Below are 21,174 nucleotides of genomic sequence, written 5' to 3' on the forward strand. Positions count from 1 at the left end.
TGAATAATCACGTTTCACTGTAGCATTAACAACTGTAATATGATGAGAGTAGATGAGTGAGAATAGCCATTCCTTATAAAAACATAGGCTTCCGGTCTTTATCTCTAAAGGCTTTTTTTTTATTATACCACATGCTACTTCTCTTTAAACACATAGGGCTTCCCTGGTGGTCCGGTGGTTAAGAATCTACCTGCCAATGCAGTGGACACCGGTTTGATCCCTGTTCCAGGAAGATCCCACGTACCACAGGGCAACTAAGCCCGTGAGCCACAACTACTGAGTCCCCACGTCCGAGAGCCTGTGCTCCACAACAAAAGAAGCCACCGCAATGAGAACCCATGCCCTGCAGTTAGAGTAGCCCCTGTTTGCCGCGAATAGAGAAAGCCTGAGTACAGCAACAAAGACACAGTACAGCCAGAAGTAAAACTAATTTAAAAAATTTAAACACACAAATCTGAAAGATATTCAGATTAATGGAAAAATATTATTTCTAGTAATCAAAACAATTTATGGTTCTCAAGCATGACAATTTATAAATAGCTATGTCTGATTTAAATGTGATATGGCTGAGCCACTAAAAAATGTGCACTAAAAGATATACCTTTCTCTCCCTTCTTTTCGAGACCGGGTGATCTGATTAATTTCCAATGCTGTAAGCTTCTTTGCCACACGATATTGCCAGATATAAAATGCTTCTTTCGAAGCTGCTATCACATGGGTTTTGGTCATTGTAACAAATAATGGCACTATTAAAAAGAACAGAAAGACAATTTGGTTACAATTAGAATCACAAAAGGTTTGTGCCGCAAATGACTTCAGCAATCATGAATCCAACCCCTTATTTTACAGACGGAATATTCCAAACACAGTCTGAGAAATCAGAAGAGTCAAAAGCCTATAGGACCATATAAAAATATCAACTCAAAAGGGATCAAAGACCTAACTACAGAACTCTTAGAAGAAAACTTATGTATAAATCTTTGTGACATTGGGTTAGGCAATGATTTCTTAAATATGACACCAAAAATGCAAGCAATAAAAGAAAAAAAGGAGATAAACTGGACTTCATCAAAATTAAAATATTTGTGCTCCAAAGGACATCATCTAAAAAGCGAAAGACAATCCACAAAAGGAAGAAAATATTTGAAAATCAAATATATGATAGGGAATTAAATCTAGAATGTCCAAATAACACTTATAACAATAATGTATCACAATAAATTGGATAATTTATTATTATCCAATTAAAAATTGAGCAAGGCATCTGAATAGACATTTCTCCAATGAAGATATACAAATGGCCACTAAGCAAATGAAAAGAGGCTCAACATCATTAGCCATGAGGCAAATGCAAATCAAAATCACAGTAATACTTCACATCTACTAGCATGGCTAGAATCAAAATGTCAGACAATAATGAGTATTTGCAAAAATGTGGAGAAATGGTAGGAATGTAAAACAGTGCATCCACTTTGAGAAACTGCTTGGTAGTTCTGCAGAATGATAAATATAGAATTACCATATGCCCTAGCAATTCCACTCCTAGGTATACACCCATCATTAATTTAGAAAAAGATATTCTTCAAAGTTCCTTCTCACTAAGAATATATTCTCTTAAACATCTTTTCATCTGTTCCATTTCCTAGTGAATATTTAATTAAATTTCCACCGTGTACCCTTTGATGAAATAGAAAATCCATCGTAAACAGATAAAGAAACAGAGAATTAAAGATATAAAATAACTTGCCCAAGGTTAGTCAAGCAAAAATAAACAAAGTAAACAATATAAAATGAAATACACACATTCACACAAAACACAGAAAAACAAAAAACTCATTAAAAGCTCATTTTAGTACCTAATTTCTAAATTCACAGTTAAAATGGTACAAAACATATTTTTCAATTCACAAACACTGTACAAAGTAATCATTAATAAAGTCAGGATAATGGGAAAGTGTTAATAACAGCTACCTTTATGGAGTTCTTATGCTGTGTACTATGCTTGGTCGCTCAGTTGTGTCCAACTCTTTGTGACCCCATGGACTGCAGCCCGCCAGGCTCCTCTGTACATCAGGGATTCTCCAGGCAAGAATACTGGAGTGGGTTGCCATGCCCTTCTCCAAGGGATCAAACCCATGTCTCCCGCATTGCAGGCAGGTTCTTTACTGTCTGAGCCACCAGGGAGTTCTTGCCACAGTCCAAATAAAGGACATTTAAGGCAGTAAGAGACATAGGAACTGAACAAAAAATTAGAAACTAGACTGATGGTATGGTGTTAATTGAATAAACAAGTTGAGATTCAAATACAAGAATTTTTATATGCTAAATACCTCAGTAAGTTGAATTATATTTAAAAAATTTTTTTCATTACAATTGTCACGATTTCTCTATTCAAAATGTGTACCAACTGCTATCAAACTCTAGAGGGAGCAAGAAGCCTTCCTTTAAAGAACAGCTGATTGGAAGGCAGTCCTGAGAACGGTGGCAGAGCCCCAATTCAGGGGGAGCCCTGAGTGAGACGAAGGAGCAGCCCACGTCCAGGTTTTGCTCAACTTTCGCTGATCCCATCTGCACTAAATCATAAGATACCTGCTAAATATTCAGTAAATTCTACCATGGATACTCTGACACAAATAACTATTATGCCTTTAGTGTGATATGAAGTAAGTTCACAAACCTTAACTGCTTTCTAATTTTATTAGAAAGCATATAAAAGCATTTTTAACCAGTGCTTAGCTACAATTAAAAATTATAGTCATGTTGCCTTTTTTTGATACAGCCTAAATAATCACAAGTTTATTATTAGCTGAATTCAAAATTTAAAAGTTAGTGGTTCACAGCAAGTCAAACTTTGGATTCAAATCACAGGCACTTGCTTTAAGTTTGTGTACATGGTCCATCGCTCAGTCATGTCTGACTCTGCGGCCCCCTGGAGGCCTTAGATAAATTACTTATTCCAGCTGAACCTTGGTCTGCTTACTGTAAATTGAAGATAATAATATTACCAACCTTATAGAGCTACTTGAAGGATTAAGAGAGAAATAAATATAAGCATAGTATAGTATCTGGCACAGAATACATAATTAATAATAGTAATTTTAAATGCCAGTATTTACTGAATTTCTAAAAATTATGCCAGGTATGTTATGTAATTACATTCGCATATAATTAATGTATCACATACATAATTCATACCTACCCTGTAAGGTGGGCACTATCATTATCCCCACTTAGCAGATGAAGAAACTGAAGGATAGAATGGTTAAATAACTCGCTGAAGTCACACGACTAGAAAAACAACAGAAGCTGGGACACGAACACGGCCAATCCGGTTCCAGAGTCTGTGTTCTTAACCACTATGGCAGACTGCTTCTCCTTAAGGGTTAATAACTGTTAGATGTGGTTGCTATTATTTTTGCTTTTTATAATAAAACTATATATATTCACTAGTCAATACAACAAAAAACAAAAATATATATGACATGTGTTCTTCTGAATCATTATGGCAGTAATTTTGGCAAATTCATATGCATAGATAATGCTATCTACATAAATTATGCTAGATCTTTATTTATTATCTATCCCATCCAGGTAGTTTAGTTCTTAAGTTTCCTGGAACTAAGCCTCTAGGAAAAAGTTAGACAACCACATATTATAATAGATACAATATTTTAGGAAAAAAACACAGCCAGAATAAAAGCAGTCCATGTCCTTCTCAACTATTCAATATCTGGAAAAAAAAAATTGAAATCTCTATAAAGATTACTGGAAAAAAATGTTAAAGAAAGTAATTACGCTTCCAATAATTGAACCTTGTTAACACTAACAGGTAGTAGTCAGTAGCCAAGCAACGATGTAAAATAATTTAAAACAATCTAGGAATTCACATACAAGTAAAACCTGCTTGTAACATTATATTTTAATGCTGAGACCTGAAATAAATGTCTACATCGTAATGTTCCCCCACTTTCCTACCTATTCATTTCTCGGCCTTTTAAAGAGCTGGTAAAGTGAAACTGCACTGAATGACTTTGATCGTCACCTCTCGCTGAAGAGGTATACAGAAGATTTAGTGCATGAGCTACAGGCCAAGATGAGAAAGCCCTTATGTGCTCTCCCCACCATGGCTGCGGCACAGGCAGCTGGTACTTCTCAGGCACTTTTCATGCCTTCATTCCTCTGCAAATGCTATTTCCTCGTCTTTAAATGTCACTCAAAGAAATACCCACCCTTCAGAACTCAGCTCAAATGAAAGCTTCTGTAAGTAGAGGACGTGTCCCTAACGTCCTTATGCACGGATATCCACTCAGCCAGCACCTTGCACAATACCAAGCACACAGCCGGGGAGAAAGAGTCACTGTTCAATAGATGAACTATATTTTAATTCTGTCTTTAGACATCCCACAGGAAGTGTGAGAATTAACTTCTTATCACTCCTTGTACCCAGTACAGTACCGGAGACAGTATATGCTCATTGGTGGTTTGCTAAATAAATGGATTCTCTTTTAAATATTTTTATACATTCAATAAACATTTGTTACTGGGCAAGCACCGTGGTAGGCAGTGGGGATACAGAAATGAAACAATGTAGACAGATCTTTAAGAAGCTCAAAATCTTGTAGGGAAAATAGACAAGAAAATCAATAATCACAGTGCAGAGTAAGTACTTTGGACAGAAGCACACAAGGAATTGAGGGCTTAAAAGAAGAGGTCCCCCAAATGGTATCTGGCTCTTACATGTATAGTACAACAGAACCCTACAAACTAAACTTTATATAATATATAATAATATACAACGTTCTTTTTCAAAGTTTCTACAGAGGCTTTCAGGAAGAGTAGATGACAAAAATTATACTTCCTAGGACAATATCAGTTAAATACTTTTTTTTGCTTCAGCCTCCAGTCCTCATGAAAATTTGGCATAAAAACTTTAAAAAGGAATTTTACAGGATATGTATGAAACAAAAATGTTGAGTCTTTGGCTGGGTTTACTGCAGAGCAGTGAAAGAACTGCTTGTTAAAATTTCAGCCAGCAAGACCGCAAAATAAAAAAGTCTCAAGACTCAAAAATACAAATAATCATGCCCTCAAGCATTTGCCATTTTTTGAAGGTAAAAGATTTACATCTGGCTTTATTAAAACACAGACTGCCTGTGATTAAAATTACTTTGAGGCTAACCCTATCATCCTTATGATTCTATATTAACACTTTTGATATTAAAAAGAAAAAACATATAATCTGAAGATTGACATAATTTATCCTTTACATTTAAGACTCACATTTTTAATAAATAGAAGATATTCATGTGGTAAGAGTCTGCAACAATTTTAAGCTAAAGAATACTAACATTTACAAAGAATACTACCATTAATGTACATATATAAATATAGAGAAACATATAAACAAACCTAACAGTGAACATAAGACAAGAAGCTGAAAAGTTTCAATGCTTAAAAATGAGCTACCAAAAAAAAAAAAAGAAAAGAAAAATCAGCTACCAAGGCCCTAAACATAGAGTATAAAATCTTTGAGACCAGCTAAGTATTTTTCACTGGTGGCTCAGTAAGTAAAGAATCCGCTTGCATTGCAGGAGACCCCAGTACAATCCCTGGATCAGGAAGATCTTCTGGAGAAGAAAATGACAATCCACTCCAGTATTCTTGCCTGGAAAATTCCATGGACAGAGAAGCCGGTGGGCTACAGTCCATGGGGTCACAAGAGTCAGACACGACTTAGCAACAAAACCACCAAGTGTGTTTTACATTTGCTTGTATCACTCAAAGTCCTTAGCAAAATACTTAGAAGGCAGAGTTTAACAATTGATTGTTAAGGCTCAATGTGAAATCTTAAAAAAAAAAAAGACTAATTCTCAGATTGAGAAAATAATTCAATAATTCAATGGGTTTTCAATTTTTGAAACCTATTTTTTCTAACACCATATCCAATAAACTAGCATGCTCTTAAAAAACATTATTTTGGAAGTTATAGTGAAATGGCAATAAAATATTTGGTAACAACTTTTGACAAAATACTAAGAATAAGATTTGGAAACTTTTGTGGTTACTTCCAGAGCTATTAGAGGGCATGATAGATCTAAAGCAACAAATGTCTTCTGAAAACAAAAAGTCAGGAAGATTTTTTATGTTGTTCCTATTAATAGACTAATTTCATCAGAAAAATCTGAACAGGCAAAACTCTCTTCCACAAGCAGCTAAAGTGTTCTTTATGGAAGAGAGGTATTTACAAGCAGTTAATTAGTAATAAGAGTGGTTTCATGGCAAAATTCTTTCTATAATCCTCAGTTTATTACATACTAATCATCACATTGGATCCAATCCTCATACAATTATATTTCCCATTAAAAGCAAATAATGGCAGTATAGCAGTCATGAGATTATGTGAATTCTGGAGTAAACTTATGATTATTGTACTAAGCAGGATCCTTCTGAGAGTGAAATGGGACATTACTAATGATTTTACTATGACAACAGGCATAGACTGGTACCAAACCTGAACCAAGCACACTAGGAAGTATGCTCATCCTTGTTTTAGAGAATAACATCCTAGTTAATAATACCATTGTTACATTTTAAAATTAGTTTACAAATAAGACTTGAATAAAGATGGAGTAAACATTAACATTTCCTTACCAAGATCAATGTATTTGGGATCCAGAGGTGTGCCAATAGAATTACACAGAACTAGAACAAACTGAACAAATAAAACAGAAAGTATCAAAACTGCTGTTTATGCACAATAAAAGAAATAACACTTAACAAAGCATGTTTATTTATTTTTCAAGTATCACTAACATAGAAAGAACTGATAAAAATTAAATACAAAGAATAGCAAAGATAATCTATAGCACAAAAGTAAAGAAATACAAACTAAAATTAAACTAAGGCTGATTTCTAGATATAGTGGAACACTGGTTTTAAAGAGACCATTTAAGAAACACAAGTACACTGACTACATTTCATTATTTATATTTCTAAAATTGCTGATCAGCTGTAACTTCAAAACTCATTTTTATCCTATAACCAGCTATATAAAGGCTAATTTAATTTGTTACCATTGCACCAAATGTTTCCATCTCGTTCTCCTCCTTTGAAGCAATATATAAATGACATGAGAAATTCAGAAAAATTCAGTTAATTCAGGAAAAAAAACATTATCCAACCCACTGAAAATAACTTAAAATGCTATTTTTAAGTTAAATATACACAAATAATTATCAATGATTCCTATTAGGAAAAATAATCAAGCATAATGTATACTTTACATAAGATAATTCTAATGATAATTTCATTTTTTGCTGTTAGTCATCTTCTCCATATCTAGTACTAAGAATACTATTTTATACAGATGTTTTTCTGATTAGAATAATATTTTCAAACAAGCCCATTCTCAATGTTCTATTTATGCACAGATGCTTTCTTTTCTCAGTGTCTCAAAACTTGTTTAATTTCATAAACATAAACTAAATGGTAAAAATTGTACTAAAATATCATGATTTACTCTTCCACTGCTTAAACTTATTTACTGCCACAAAATACAAGTGCTTTACATGCTTATCATTCACATGCTCAGCTCATAGTTTAAAGAACCAAATAAGACTTCTTACGAAATCCCCCCAACTTCCCATTTCTTGCTGCCAAGAGTAATTACTCTCAGCTCCTGTAATTCACTCGTTCGATGTTTACCTGCACAAGCGTAAGTGACGTGTTCACAGCGCTGCTTCTTCACTCTGTTTCACCTTGCGACACCACGCACCACACCCACTGGGAAAGCTAAGCACGCGCCCGTCTGTCACCCTTCTTGCCCAGCCTCCCATCTCACATTCTCACCCCTCCATCTTTCCCCTATAACTTCGTTATATCAGAACTTAGGGCTTACACTGGTATTATTACAGTTCAATTTTTAAACAACTTTAATTTTTTAAAAATTCAGGGACTACATTATTTTGACTCCATAAATGCTGTTCACAGCTGAGTCAGGTACAACATGATTTATTTTCCTCTCAAGCATATTTTGCTTTCCCTGTTGTGGATAATTGCCTTTATTTTTCTTCTCTTTGCTTAGTTTTCTCTGTATTTCATACTAACTCAAGTCCCCCATTATCTCCCAGCTACGTATGTCTCCCCTCAGGAGCTCAACCACACTAAATATTGTATTAATTTCATCTTGAATTTCTTCTGGAGCTGCGTGGCCTGCTCTGCTTTGGTGATCCACTCTCTCAGCACGTGCAGAACTGTCAGCTGGTACCACTCCTCACCAGGCTCGTCACGTGACCTTGTTTCTTCCTCTTTCCTGGTTTTTCATTTTGGTGAACCATATCCTGAAGTCCCTTCTGAAGTTAAGGAAGCTCAGAAGGGACATTTTCGGTGATCTCGTACATCTAAAAGTGTCTTTATTTCACCCTTATACTTAAAGAATTGTTTACCTAAGGTATGGAATTCAAGGTGGGAAAACATTTTCCTTCAGAATTTTGAAAGCAATTCTCCACAGTATTTTAAGTTGACAAGTCAAATGCTAGTATGATTCCTGATCCCATGAAATCTGTTCTGGAACCAAGTGGGAACAGAAGATTGGGGTAGCATCCATTTAACTGCCCTGTTTTCAGCAAGAGTCCCTCTACCCTTCCCTATGCTTAGTGCCCCTCAGTGCAGAGACTTTCTGTATCCTCTCTGGAGAGCAAACCAGTCTCCCTGGGACTGAGAAGGGCAGCTGTTCAGGGGCTCAGAGAAGGAGGGAATCTAGAAATCTGCTTCTTTATACACCCTTTTTATTTTCCCCCAAAGTACTCTCCTGCTTACTCTTTTTCTCCTACCAGGTACCACCATCAAATCTCATGTCTCTGGGATTCTGTGATACAAACTGGTTGCTTTTTTCCTTTCTCCACTGATGGAGAGAGGATTCCACTTTCCTGGGTCTGCTAAGGTAATTACCACTAATCCCCCTACTCTCTAAACTCCAAAATTATGTTGCTGTTTCCTCACCCTTTCTGGTCCCTGTGGGCTTGCGGCTTTGCAAAAAATACCTTTCCCTTTGTTTCAGTGAGTTTCAGGAGAGAACAGAGCCAAGTGTGACTGTTCAAATGGCTGCTTTCAACTAAAACCTCTATGCTTTTTAGTGGGATAAAATAGTTTATCAAAGACACTGGTAGTCCTTTTTTGAAAAATGTGCATACTTCTGCAAATATTTAAATGGCTAGCAGGCTTTTTTAAAGGGCATTATTTATATTACATATTTTATGTTATGAGACATTGACTTTTAAAGCAATATAACTCCACATAAAAGTACATTTCTGAATGTCAAAACTACTCAAATTGTTATAAATGGCCATTGTTACATTTCTTGAGCCTTTGTACTAGACATCTGGTTTTTCATTTTTATTTATGGAATTTTAAATTGGAAAAGGACTGTGGTATTTTAAATATATTTCATAGATCAAAAGCTTCAGTACCAGTCAGCATAAACTGCCAATGGATTAATTGATCAGAGAAAAAAAATCAGGGGACAGAGAACCAATGGAGCCACAGAACTCTCCAAACAGAGGTCTAGACAGACCTGGCCAATAGACCCAATACTTTCTGTACCTGCCAGTAGAAAGGCTATGCTTGAGAAGATAGATAACTAGAGCCTAATTCAGCCAAGTACTAAACCCATCTAAGTTTTAAGATATCAAGGAACACCTACCTGAGGGTGATTTTCATCAGCTTTTGTTGCCAAAATGCAGAAGTCCCCACAGGTAGTAATAGAAATGAGACTCTTCACATACTTAACATATTTGTCATTGTTTTTTGTATCCCAAAAGGTAACACAGTACTCTGGACGGTCGCGTCTGGTATAAGCATAAACTACGGTGTTTGAGCAATAACCCCACTAGGAAGAAAGGAAGGAAGAAAGGGAGGAACAGAAGGAGGGAAGTGGGAGGGAAGAGAAAGGAGAGAGAAATAGCAATTAATGTTGGGAAAGTCACATTATTATATTTTCTTCCTCTAGAAATATTGCAGGTATGTGTTTTATCAGTGCTGACAAAAGTAATCCTTTAGAAATAGAAAAGAGAGGGACTGAATATTCAGCTTCATATCTCTTCTCACTAAAATAACAAATCTAAAAGTAATAAACACTGTTTAAAAAAAAAAAAGCACTGCAAAAATAAATTGGGCTTAACTTTCCTCATTTTAATTTGTAAGATTTAAGCTTCACTGGTGAAAGTTTCAGATTTTTCAATAGTCAATAATAGCCGTGTGGGGGACTACAGCAAGAGTGATCCCTTCTGAAGTTCAATTCCAAGTCCTGAAGCCAAAACTCAAAGACAGTTGCTTTGCCTTTTTTCTCTCATCTACATTTTTTATATTTGTTTTTTATCAGAGTAGCATATGCACACAGTTTATAGTCAAATAATTCTGCATGATTTATTTAACACAAAACAAAATGCAGGACCCCCTCTGCCTAATTTCCTCCTCTGGGTAGCCATTTACAACTCTTTTAGCTGAAAACTGTTTTGGTTTTGATTTCCATATCATATGTGTATTGATTACAGAACTTAGAGCTTTCCCTCTCCCGACAAATTTATACATAATTTTGGATAAATTGATATTCAGTGTCAACATTATTATCATTGTCTTTACTACTGCTTCGGGGGGCACACGGCACGCTGACACTCTTGGTACTCTCTATATATAGTATTCCAGAAAAGTTTACTAGTGTACTAATTCTACGCTGTTCACACTGAAAAGCCTCCTTTCAGCTGCTTTCTAAAACAAAGTGGCTATGAATATATACAAAATACAGAGACTATACTTTCAACCATAATAAAATTATATAATAAAAAACATCTTTTTTTTCACAACTGCTCTTAATACTCACCTTATAATCAGGTCGAATATTTGCAAAATATATGAAAGAATCAACAGTCAGTGCAATTTTCAGTCCACCTCCTTCCCAAGATAGTGCAGACATTTGCTTTCCAGGAACCATCAAAGTACCCAGATGCTGAAAAAAATAATTATATTTAACCTAAAGTATCACAATTTAAATAAAATATCACCTATCACTTCACAGAGATCAAAAGTGGTACAAAAATTATTTTATGAAAGGTTGTTACATACTTCAAATCAGTTTCCTTCCATTTTTATAATGAAAAACAAATGTATGATAGGAGAAATTAACAAACTATTGCCAAAGAATTCAGTATCAAATTTCATCAAATCTAAGATGCCAGAGATTTAAATATGCATCTTTATTTTTATGTCCAACTTAGGAAAGAAAAACACACTGCTGCAAGTTAAAATAGGACAACTTTGATTTTAAGATGCATCCCAATTTAGGGTTGGAAAGAATTGTGCTTCTTAGTAAACTCAGTCCTTAAGTCCCACCTCTTATTCGGCCTCCACCAGCCCTCAACAGCCAACCAGACGCCCAGCCTTTTGCTTTCACTCCTTTCCTTCGTCACAACTGCCTTCTTTCTTGACTGAACTATCTAGTAGCCTCCTAACTACAATTTACCTTTACTCTCTTCTTTCATTCCCACCCTTCCAATTCAATCCCTGCTACCATGATTATCATTCTGGAACACCAATCCAATCATATCCTAGTCTGCTTTTAAAAATGTTTAATACTTTTTCAAAATCAGTAGCTACCCACCATCACACTTTCTGGAGTAGTATACAATGCCTTTCCCCCATTTGCCCAAAACTCTGTGGCTCAATACTCTACGAGTTAACCATAGTTACCGTGTTCTCCTCGTGAGGGAACTACTCTGCCTCCATTCCTTTGGCCCATATAATCTCTCTTCTGCCTGAAATCCTTTCCCCCAAGCCTCTCCCATCCAACTATTCCTTGTCCTCCTGGAGTGCTCCTATTCACCCTTTAAGACACATCTTAAATACTACTTCCTGCCTTCTTGCCTCCCTCTGTGGTTCCAGAGAATTTAGACAGTGAGCTACTTGACAGCACTAACTTGCTCATATTCACTTTTATTTCCCTATCCCTTAATAGATTCTTTGGTAAACAAGTACAAAAAAATAAAAAATCTATCAAGTAAATAAATGTATAATGTAATCAAATGAATTTCTTTGTATACTGACAGTATACTTAAAGGTTAAATTAGCAAATGAATAGATGAATACAAAGATCTTTTTAATGTGGCCATAGAAAGAAAACATTTTTAATCTATGTGTATTTCACAAAACAGTATACTCCCCAGAATTTTAATAAATTATACTGGTATCCCTCATTCTTAAGCAGATATGCTCTAAAATCAAATGTAATATATTAAACTCCATTTGCCATGGCATCCAATGGGTTGGGGGAGGGCATAGTTTTAACCTAGGAGGGTGCACTCTATCTGTCCTGCTGCCTGTATGAAGCCAGAGGAAACAAACAGGCTCTCACAACATGACTCTTGGTACTGACACCCACACTGTGAGAAGAAGGCTGCCATCTCACTCTGCCAACATGGCAGGTGGTGGCAGCAGCAAGGACGAACAACTGACTTTTAGTGAGCACTCACAGAGCACTGCGGTAGGCATTTTCCCACTGCTACCTCATTTAATGTTTACAGTAGAGTCTTGAGGAAATAGGGTAGCTGAGTCTTAGAGGTTAAGTAACTTCTCTGAGTGTAACAGCACTGTAGAAACAGAGTTCAAAGCCAAAGCCAGGCCAGACTACAAACCCCACACTCTGTTATCCCCTCCCATAGCTAAGACCACACTGAAAAGACCAGAAGATCCTAGCCCTCAGAATCAAAAGTGAATTCTTCCCTGAGGTTTTCCTTAAGTTGACATCTCTAGTTAAGTTCCTTTCAAGTTCTTCCTAATAACATAGATCCAAAAATAAATACCTTATATATTCACTTATTCAAAAAATATTAAGTGACCAAATACCCCGAGGACTAGGCTAGATATTTTTAATTACAAGTATACCAAAAGCCACTTACAGTTTTCAATTTAACACATAACACGGTGATTTGCAAGATAAAGCATATGGGCCTTTGAATGCATGTTACCTAGAGAAGACTAAACTAACAAAAATAAGCTGAATAATACAGTGATAAATAAGCCAATGGCAACAGATAGAAATAACCAACAAAGAACATGAATTTAAAAGAAAGCTATAAATACTGAGATAACCAGAATTCAGATTTTTAATTATTTAGGAACCTTGAGAACTGCACTTTTGTTTTTCCTTAGCTTTTAGCATCTACCAGAAATATTATTAGCTGATAATGAACAGAGACCGCCTACACTCTAGAGAACATTCTACTAGGTAACCTTCAGCATCTTCTGACACCACTGTTTACCCTGACAGAAATTATTAAAATACAGAAAAAAAAATACTAACATAGTAAAAACAACTGGTACAGACTTTGGTATAGCCAAAAATAGAAATTATTGAAGTTTGTGATGAATTTATAAAAACCAACAGGATATCCAAAAGAAACCGAGTATAGTCTATGGTTAGAAAATAAAATAGGTAAATACTTATTAATATTAGTGACTAAATTCTTACTTTCTAAATAATTTAAAGTGTATAACATATTAATTCTCCTATTTGATATTTACTACTGCTTTAAGAAAACTCTTTGAAAATTAAATTTATTAATAATAATACTGAGAAGGATCGTATTTATTTTTTAAAATGTATTTATTTTTAATGTAGTAACACCTATGATTCATTCTTAAGATAGATTTTCTTAAAATAAGCAATTATTTCACAACAGATTGAAACAGAAGTTTGGGAGAAGGACAGACTGCAATGTATATTTAATACCTATCCATATTTAATATATCATGTTAAAACCCCCTAAAATTAATCTGAAACAACTAAATTACACTAAAAACAACTCAAAAACCACCTGTGAAAAAGATGCATATGCATATTACGGAGAAAATATTCTCAATAACTATTCCCCAGTGATTTCTTACATGAAACATCTGGTTTTCTAAATGTAAAGATTATAAAATAAATTCCATGATAAAATGAAGGCTTATGAGGATATTAATCAAAGAAATACACCTAATAGTTGATCATTTTTATTTAAAATGTCCCTTTCAAAAAAAAGTGACAAGTGTATATCCCTTCCTCCATTCTTTTTTCCCCTACCTTATTCACTGCATATTTAAATGGAAAGAAAGAAAGACAAAATCTTTAATGAGACATTTACCTCACCAAATGGAGTATAAAATTGCACAGTGTTTACATCTTTATCCTGAGTGATGACCTTCTGGGAGCCTGCCACTGCTAAGACACTGCCAGTATGGTTCCACTGGATACTTACTACATACATGCCAGTATCAATTAAAACAGGATCTAGGCCAAAAAAAAAGGAATAATGGTAAAATATTTAGCCGAGAGAACTTTTTATAATCTTAAGAACAATTTTTTAAATATTTTTTTAATTCTCCACATTTAAAAAAAAAGAAAAACTACATACTTTGGTCATTCTCATGTCTCATTATTTGGCATCTCCCATTGTCAAAACAGATGGCGAGACAGGGGCAATCTGGCTCCACGTAACCCTCTGTGCCGTGGTACCAATGAATTCCAGCAATGCTGACTGCTCCAGTGACATTCACTAAACAATTCATCTTCATTTTCACCTAAATAAAATCAGTGAGCCAGTATTTTATATTTGAAAACAGTAGTACAATTAGTGTGAATAGAGTATTATTACAGAAGGAACACTGAAATGTGAAAATCTGGTTTTGAATGCAAGCTGCATCACTTACTGATTCACCAACCATGGGCAAATCACTTCACCTGAGTTTCAGTTTTCCCAATTCGTAAAATGAGGATTAAAAGTAAAAAAAAGTTCATAGAGTTTTGTGAGACTCAAATGATCAAAGGTATACAAAAGTGCTTTGAAAATAGCAAAGTGTCAAACAGCAAATAGCAATATGTAGATACTGGTTATTATCACTTCCACTGAGTGGATTCATGTGATGTCTTGACCTGACTAAAAACAAATCGCCATAAGTAAGGTCAGAGGCCTGCCACAGCTAGATCTCACAAAGCCAGAGCTTTCCTTGAGATTCTATCCTAGTCTATTCTATTTTGCTTTCTTTCCAGGACCTGATTTTTGTCCCTTACTGTATAAGCCTGCCATCCTTTTCACAAGCTTTAATACCTTGCTACAAAAAATATCTTTGGTATCTCATGTAAACTTCGGCTTTGGAAATTAGAAGACACAAAGGTTAACTTCACATCATCCTACCCATCATTCCTCAGTTTCGACACACTGCAGTTTTGTCCCTTCGAGCTATCAGAAAATCAGAACTAAAAGCACTAATTTACCTTGAAGCAACACAGAATGTTTTCTTAATAAAACAAATTCAGGAAAAAAAAAACCTGAATTAAAGACTATCTTGATTACACAAATTATCATAATGAATAAATGTGTGTACACATATAAAAATGATATATAAGATAAGCATACAAAGTTGTAAAAACAAAAGTATATATACACATACCATAAAATTCCCTTGATTATCATAAATGTGTATCTCTCCATTGGCCATTCCAAAAAGTAAGGCTTTACTATCTGCAGACCATGCTACATGGCATAACTGCACACCCTTCAGGTCTTTTCCCCAAATGCGATTCCCTAAAACAAACATAAAACATAATTATTTCACTAAAATTTCAAAGTCACGATTCTCTAACAACTGCTCTAGAAATCTTTGTTTCCCTAAAGGGCTCTCACATTCTTCACAGCATTCAGTTGTTTAATTTATTCAGTCATTAGATCCTTACTGAGCACCTACTATGTGCCAAACACCCTACTAAGCATTTGAAATAGCAGTTGTTTCCAACTCTCTCCCTTCTCTTCTAAATTCTGACTCAGAACCTTACTCCCAATTAGCAGAAGAATTCACCTTTTACTTTGGAAAGAAAATAAAAGCTTTCTCCAAAAAAAACCCATTCCTACTTTCAAACATTCAGAACACAAGTGAATCCACACTTATTTTTCTGCTTTGCCTCCTAATACAAAGGAAGACATGTCCCCAACAAGACACCAATCTAAAGTGAATCCCTCTACCTATTCTGATTTAGTCCCTCTGACTGCCAACGCAGGAGACACAGGTTCAGTCCCTGAGTTAGGAAGATCCCCTGGAGAAGGAAATGGCAACCCACTCCAGTGTTCTTGCCTAGGAAATCCATGGACAAAGGAGCCTGGTGAGCTACAGTCCATGTGGTCGCAATGGGATCGCAAAAGAGTCAGACACGACTTACGGACTAAACAGTAAGACTTAAGTGGTTCTTCTATGTCATCAAATTGTACAGCAACTATTTTCTCTTTTCGTATTTATTTTTCTGTCAGAATGCTAACATATGATAACATTTAAACCTCTAAATATCAAAACTTCAGGTAAATCTTGACCTTAGCTCTGGGTGCAAAACGCATTACCATCCACTGAACCAACTATCACAGCCCCATCCTCGTATACAATGCAGATCTTCTGTCCATCAGCATTCCAGCTCATGCTTCGAACCACTGACTTATTTCTGTTGTTGATCATCTCCTCATACCAAGAGCCTGTATTCACAAAGGAAAACAAATGGCAAGTCAAAACTTTCACATCTGATAAATGGTACTTCAGAGTTGGAAACTTTCCATAAAATAGACGATGGGACAAATAACTGCAAAGTTTTCCACAACCTAAGACATTAAACTACAAAATCTTCAAATCCAACAGAACAAGATGAAAAAAATAACTCATGCCTTTACTAATAATTGCTTCAAAGATTATCACAGAAAACACAATAAATGCCTATCCTTTTTCTCTTTTTTTCTATCAATTAAAAAATAAAACTTCATTTGCTTCCAAAGGGCCAAAATAAGTGATTTTTCTCAAAGACTGATTTTTCCCACTTGAGTGCACCTCAGATAATAAGCAAGGAAAAAAACAGAATAACCACAATTACTTCGTAAGTATACCCAAACTCTCCAATGATTAACTGTAGGCATGTTAAATGTAAACGTATTATGTAAAAACTAGAAGACTGAAAAAAATTTTAAGCTCACGTCACATTAGTGATATCACATCACTAAACCTGAGTGACAAAAACGTTCTTGTATTTACTTACATGGGGTTGAAGTGAGATGTGACTTGTCTCAAGGTATAATCAAATGTGAGGCATATCACAAGGCTATTTTGTTTTCTTTTTGTTCTTTAAAAGGCTTTATTACATTCCCATACATACAAGTCTGGCCTAAAGCCAAGCAAGTAATTAAGTAACATGGAAAAACTAATCAGAACAGGGCATTACCCATCAAGACTGAGGCTCAGAGAGGACCTACTCTAATCTCGTGTACCTTCACATTCTACTCCCCACACACACATACACAGACATAAACTTTAAAAATAAATAGATGAGTTTGTGCACTACAGCATATTTTAATTAAGAATTTTTTAAAGGTATATACCCTAAGCATTTTTAAAACCACACATGAGCTAAGGTACCCTTTTCATTCAAAGATGATGCCTACAGGCCTCAAGAGAACATGTATTATGAGTTATTTTTCTGGTAACAGTGATACACCTAAATTAATCTTTCTCTGACTCTTTCAACTCTGGGCAAAAGGCACAAATGGGGAGCCAGCAGTCAGAGCTGAGATAAAAATCTATATCCATAAAGGAAAAGGAAGCTAATTGACTCATTAAAGGAAATGAATTATTGCTTTTGACTTCTTCATAAATGTGTTTTTATCTACTAAACTAACTCCAGTCACTGACCACAGAGAAATGAATTCTTATTGGAAACTTGAAAAAAAGAGCTATCTCAAGCAGAAACTATTCTGCCAAGAGTCTAAGCTCAGTTTGAAGATAATCAACAGTCACATAATTCACTTTCTTAATGCACGGTCACAGTTCAAAAGAAATAAGGTTAAAGGGAAAAGTAGGAATCCATAAATCTGGAAATATCACCCCCCGTGAACTCCTACTGCTGGTTAAAAAGGGTCTATTTCAAAGATGTTATTTCTCCGTTCAACTACTGTGATCCAAACTCCAATCTGTGGAAGATTAAATAAGCTGTCTTAATATACCTTTATATAACATCCAAACAATGATAAGCCCATTTTGGTCACTGGTAGTCAACTTCTGATATTGTTCATTCCATGTTACAATTTGAACAGAACCTAAAAATTTATAAAAACAGTTTAGAAACTAAAAAAGCAAAAAGAAGCTACAATTAATTTTAAATTTATATTTTTATAATAAATGCCGAGAGTATGTTAAAATCAGTACCATTTCTGGGCAATTAACCAGTCTAAAGTTACTCAAAAATGTTCACAGAACACAGTTAGTATTATCAGTTGCTTCTACAACAATGCCTAATACTAATTTTCATGTTTATTCCTATTTTATGCCGGCTAAGGGACCAATTAGGATCAGCTATAAGAGCTGCCATAGATCTGATGACAGATACAAATGTAAGTAAGGTTTACCCAATTAGCCTGACTCCCAAGGACTATGATGCCCAAAGGACATCATACCAAGTACTTGTTTTTTTTCTTTAGAGGGGGTGGTATTTGTCAAAGAGATGTCTCTGAATCTCTCCCCCTGCACCACACCTTGTTTTCTATTCTATTAGTAACACACTCTTGAGCATATCTTAAACCTCTGGGTTATATGAACAAATGCGTTTTTTTAGTTTTTTAATCCCTGAATACTTTATTGTATATTTCCTAAGAACAAGGGCATTCTCTTTCAAAACCGTTTTACAAATTAGAAATTTTAACACATACACTATTATCTCCAACCCACAGTCCACATTTAAGTTTTATCAAATGTCCAAATAATGTCCATGATAGATAGCTGTTTTTCTCATTTCAGGATCCAGTCTGGCATCATCCAGTACATTCAGGTGTCATGTCTCTTCAGTCTACATTAATCTGGGACCATAAAACATACTCTTAAAGAGGAGGATATCCTATCCATAGACAGATAGTATTTTTAATATATAAAATAATAGCTATTTTTTTCATACCTATTGAAGATGCTATTTAATCATGTGAAAGTTGTTGAATGACTCTAGGCCATGTAAATTATGGCTAAACAGAAATGATTACTTTAAATAAGACCATTGTTTAAAACAACATTTTTGCAAAATTGTGGCTAAACAGAAGTGATTACTTTAAATAAGACCATCATTTAAACAATGACATTTTTGCATTAAGTAATTTCTTGGAGGAGGGCATGGCAACCCACTCCAGTATTCTTGTCTGGAGAATCCCATGGACAGAGGAGCCTGGTGGGCTACAGTCCTGGGGTTGCAGAGTTGGACACGACTGAAGCGACTTAGCACGCACGCACAAGTCATTTCTAAGGCTTCCCTGATGGCTCAGCGGGTAAAGAAACAACCTGCAATGTGGACTGGACCCCTTGGCTCCAGGAGACTCTGATTGGATTCCGAGGTCGGGAAGATTCCCTGGTGAAGAAAATGGCACCACTCTAATATTCCTGCCTAAAAAATCGCATGGACAGGAACCTGACAGGCTCCAATCCGTGGGGCCGCAAAGAGTCAGACATGGCTGAGCGACTAAGCATACACACACAAGCGGTTCTAAATAGCTAAAAATACTATTCAAATATGATTTAAAAATTTACATGACTCACCACTATGACCTTCGAGAGTCTGATTCATAGAAAGGTTACTAGGGGCTGCAAGACCCCTCAATTTTGTATCATCTGAAAAAACAAAAACAAAACATACTATGGCAAATATATAAAAGTGACAGATTATAAGATTTTGACATTTCTTGCTTTTTTCCTATTCCTAAATAATATTAGAATAATATTTTAAAGAATGCCTTATTCTGACTTATTTTTCTCATGGTAGAAACATGGACAAACACGTACCCCCTTGCAAGATATTATTCTGGTGAAATAAAGCAAGATGTATAAAAGAATACTTTATTTAGCATATTAAATATAATTAGTAATTATTATTGCTACTTATTCCTTCCCAAAAGACAACAAAAAAGAAGTATTTATGATTTTAGATTGAAAACTCTAAAGCATAAGTGAGATCAAAAAGCAAAGATTTGGGAAACTAGTTTTTATTAGATTTTGCAGAATCATATTCATTCATTCATTCATTCAACAAACATTTATTAAATGTCTACACTCCGCTATGCACTGTGGAAGGTTCTGAATACAAAATGATGAAAAAAAGGCTTTTCCCCCTAGAAAGCTTATAGTGTACTGAGGGGACAGATATTAAATAGACACTCACACACCCACATAAATACATATGCATATATATAAAATTGGGCTTCCATTGCAGCTCAGTTGGTAAAGAATCTACCTACAATGCAGGAGACTAGGGTTCGATTCCTGGGTCAGGAAGATCCCCTGGAGAAGGAAATGGAAACCCACTTCTGTATTCTTGCCTTGAGAATCCCATGGACAGAAGAGCTGGCAAGCTACAGTCCATGGGTTCGCAAGAGTCAGACATGACTTAGCAACTAAACCACCACCATATATAAAATTATCAACTGGGAAAAGTAAAAGCATAATAAGAGACAAGAAACAGAGGGGGAGTTAATTTAGACTGGAGGGAGGAAGAACCAAGGAAGGAGCTCTGAAGAAATGGTATCTAAGCTGAGACCAAGGGATAAACTGGAAAAAGCCAAGCCAGTTACGGAAAGGGGCAAAGTATTTCAGGCTAGGATGCAGCAAATGCAATAGCCCCTGGGTAGAATTTTAGAGCCTTTAGCAAACTGAAAGAAGGCCTATATAGTTCATAAGGGGAGAATGGCATAAGATGAGGCAGAAGTGATAGGCATAGAAAAAAATTTGAAGTCTTTGCAAGAAGCAGTGAAAAGTTTTTGTTATCCAAAGTGCAATGTAAGCCTTTAAAGGCTGTTTATTATTTGAAGTGACTTTTTCTCTTGGATTACTAATCATACTACAGAGAAGAATATAGTAATATAATTTTATTTTATTTTTAAACTTTACATAATTGTATTAGTTTTGCCAAATATCAAAATGAATCCACCACAGGTATGCATGTGTTCCCCATCCTGGACCCTCCTCCCTCCTCCCTCCCCATACCATCCCTCTGGGTCATCCCAGTGCACTAGCCCCAAGCATCCAGTATCGTGCATCGAACTTGGATTGGCAACTCGTTTCTTACATGATATTTTACATGTTTCA

General features: G+C 35.4%; 1 protein-coding gene across 2 annotated transcripts in view; it reads right to left on the bottom strand.

Annotated features, from left to right (window-relative positions):
- WDR35 (WD repeat domain 35) overlaps positions 1-21,174 on the bottom strand; it is a 52,070-nt gene that overhangs the window by 23,706 nt on the left and 7,190 nt on the right. For both annotated transcript variants that reach the window (XM_010840521.1, XM_010840520.1), the window contains exons 3-12: positions 19,633-19,704; positions 18,060-18,152; positions 16,419-16,547; positions 15,481-15,614; positions 14,445-14,610; positions 14,175-14,320; positions 10,877-11,002; positions 9,701-9,886; positions 6,652-6,712; positions 602-746 (exon numbers count right to left, since the gene is read on the bottom strand). In XM_010840521.1, coding sequence (XP_010838823.1) covers positions 602-746; positions 6,652-6,712; positions 9,701-9,886; positions 10,877-11,002; positions 14,175-14,320; positions 14,445-14,610; positions 15,481-15,614; positions 16,419-16,547; positions 18,060-18,152; positions 19,633-19,704 — 1,258 coding nt within the window. The remainder of the gene's footprint in view (positions 1-601; positions 747-6,651; positions 6,713-9,700; positions 9,887-10,876; positions 11,003-14,174; positions 14,321-14,444; positions 14,611-15,480; positions 15,615-16,418; positions 16,548-18,059; positions 18,153-19,632; positions 19,705-21,174) is intronic.

The sequence above is a fragment of the Bison bison genome, unplaced genomic scaffold, assembly GCF_000754665.1.
Source record: "Bison bison bison isolate TAMUID 2011002044 unplaced genomic scaffold, Bison_UMD1.0 scf7180017864145, whole genome shotgun sequence".
NCBI classification, from domain to species: domain Eukaryota; kingdom Metazoa; phylum Chordata; class Mammalia; order Artiodactyla; family Bovidae; genus Bison; species Bison bison.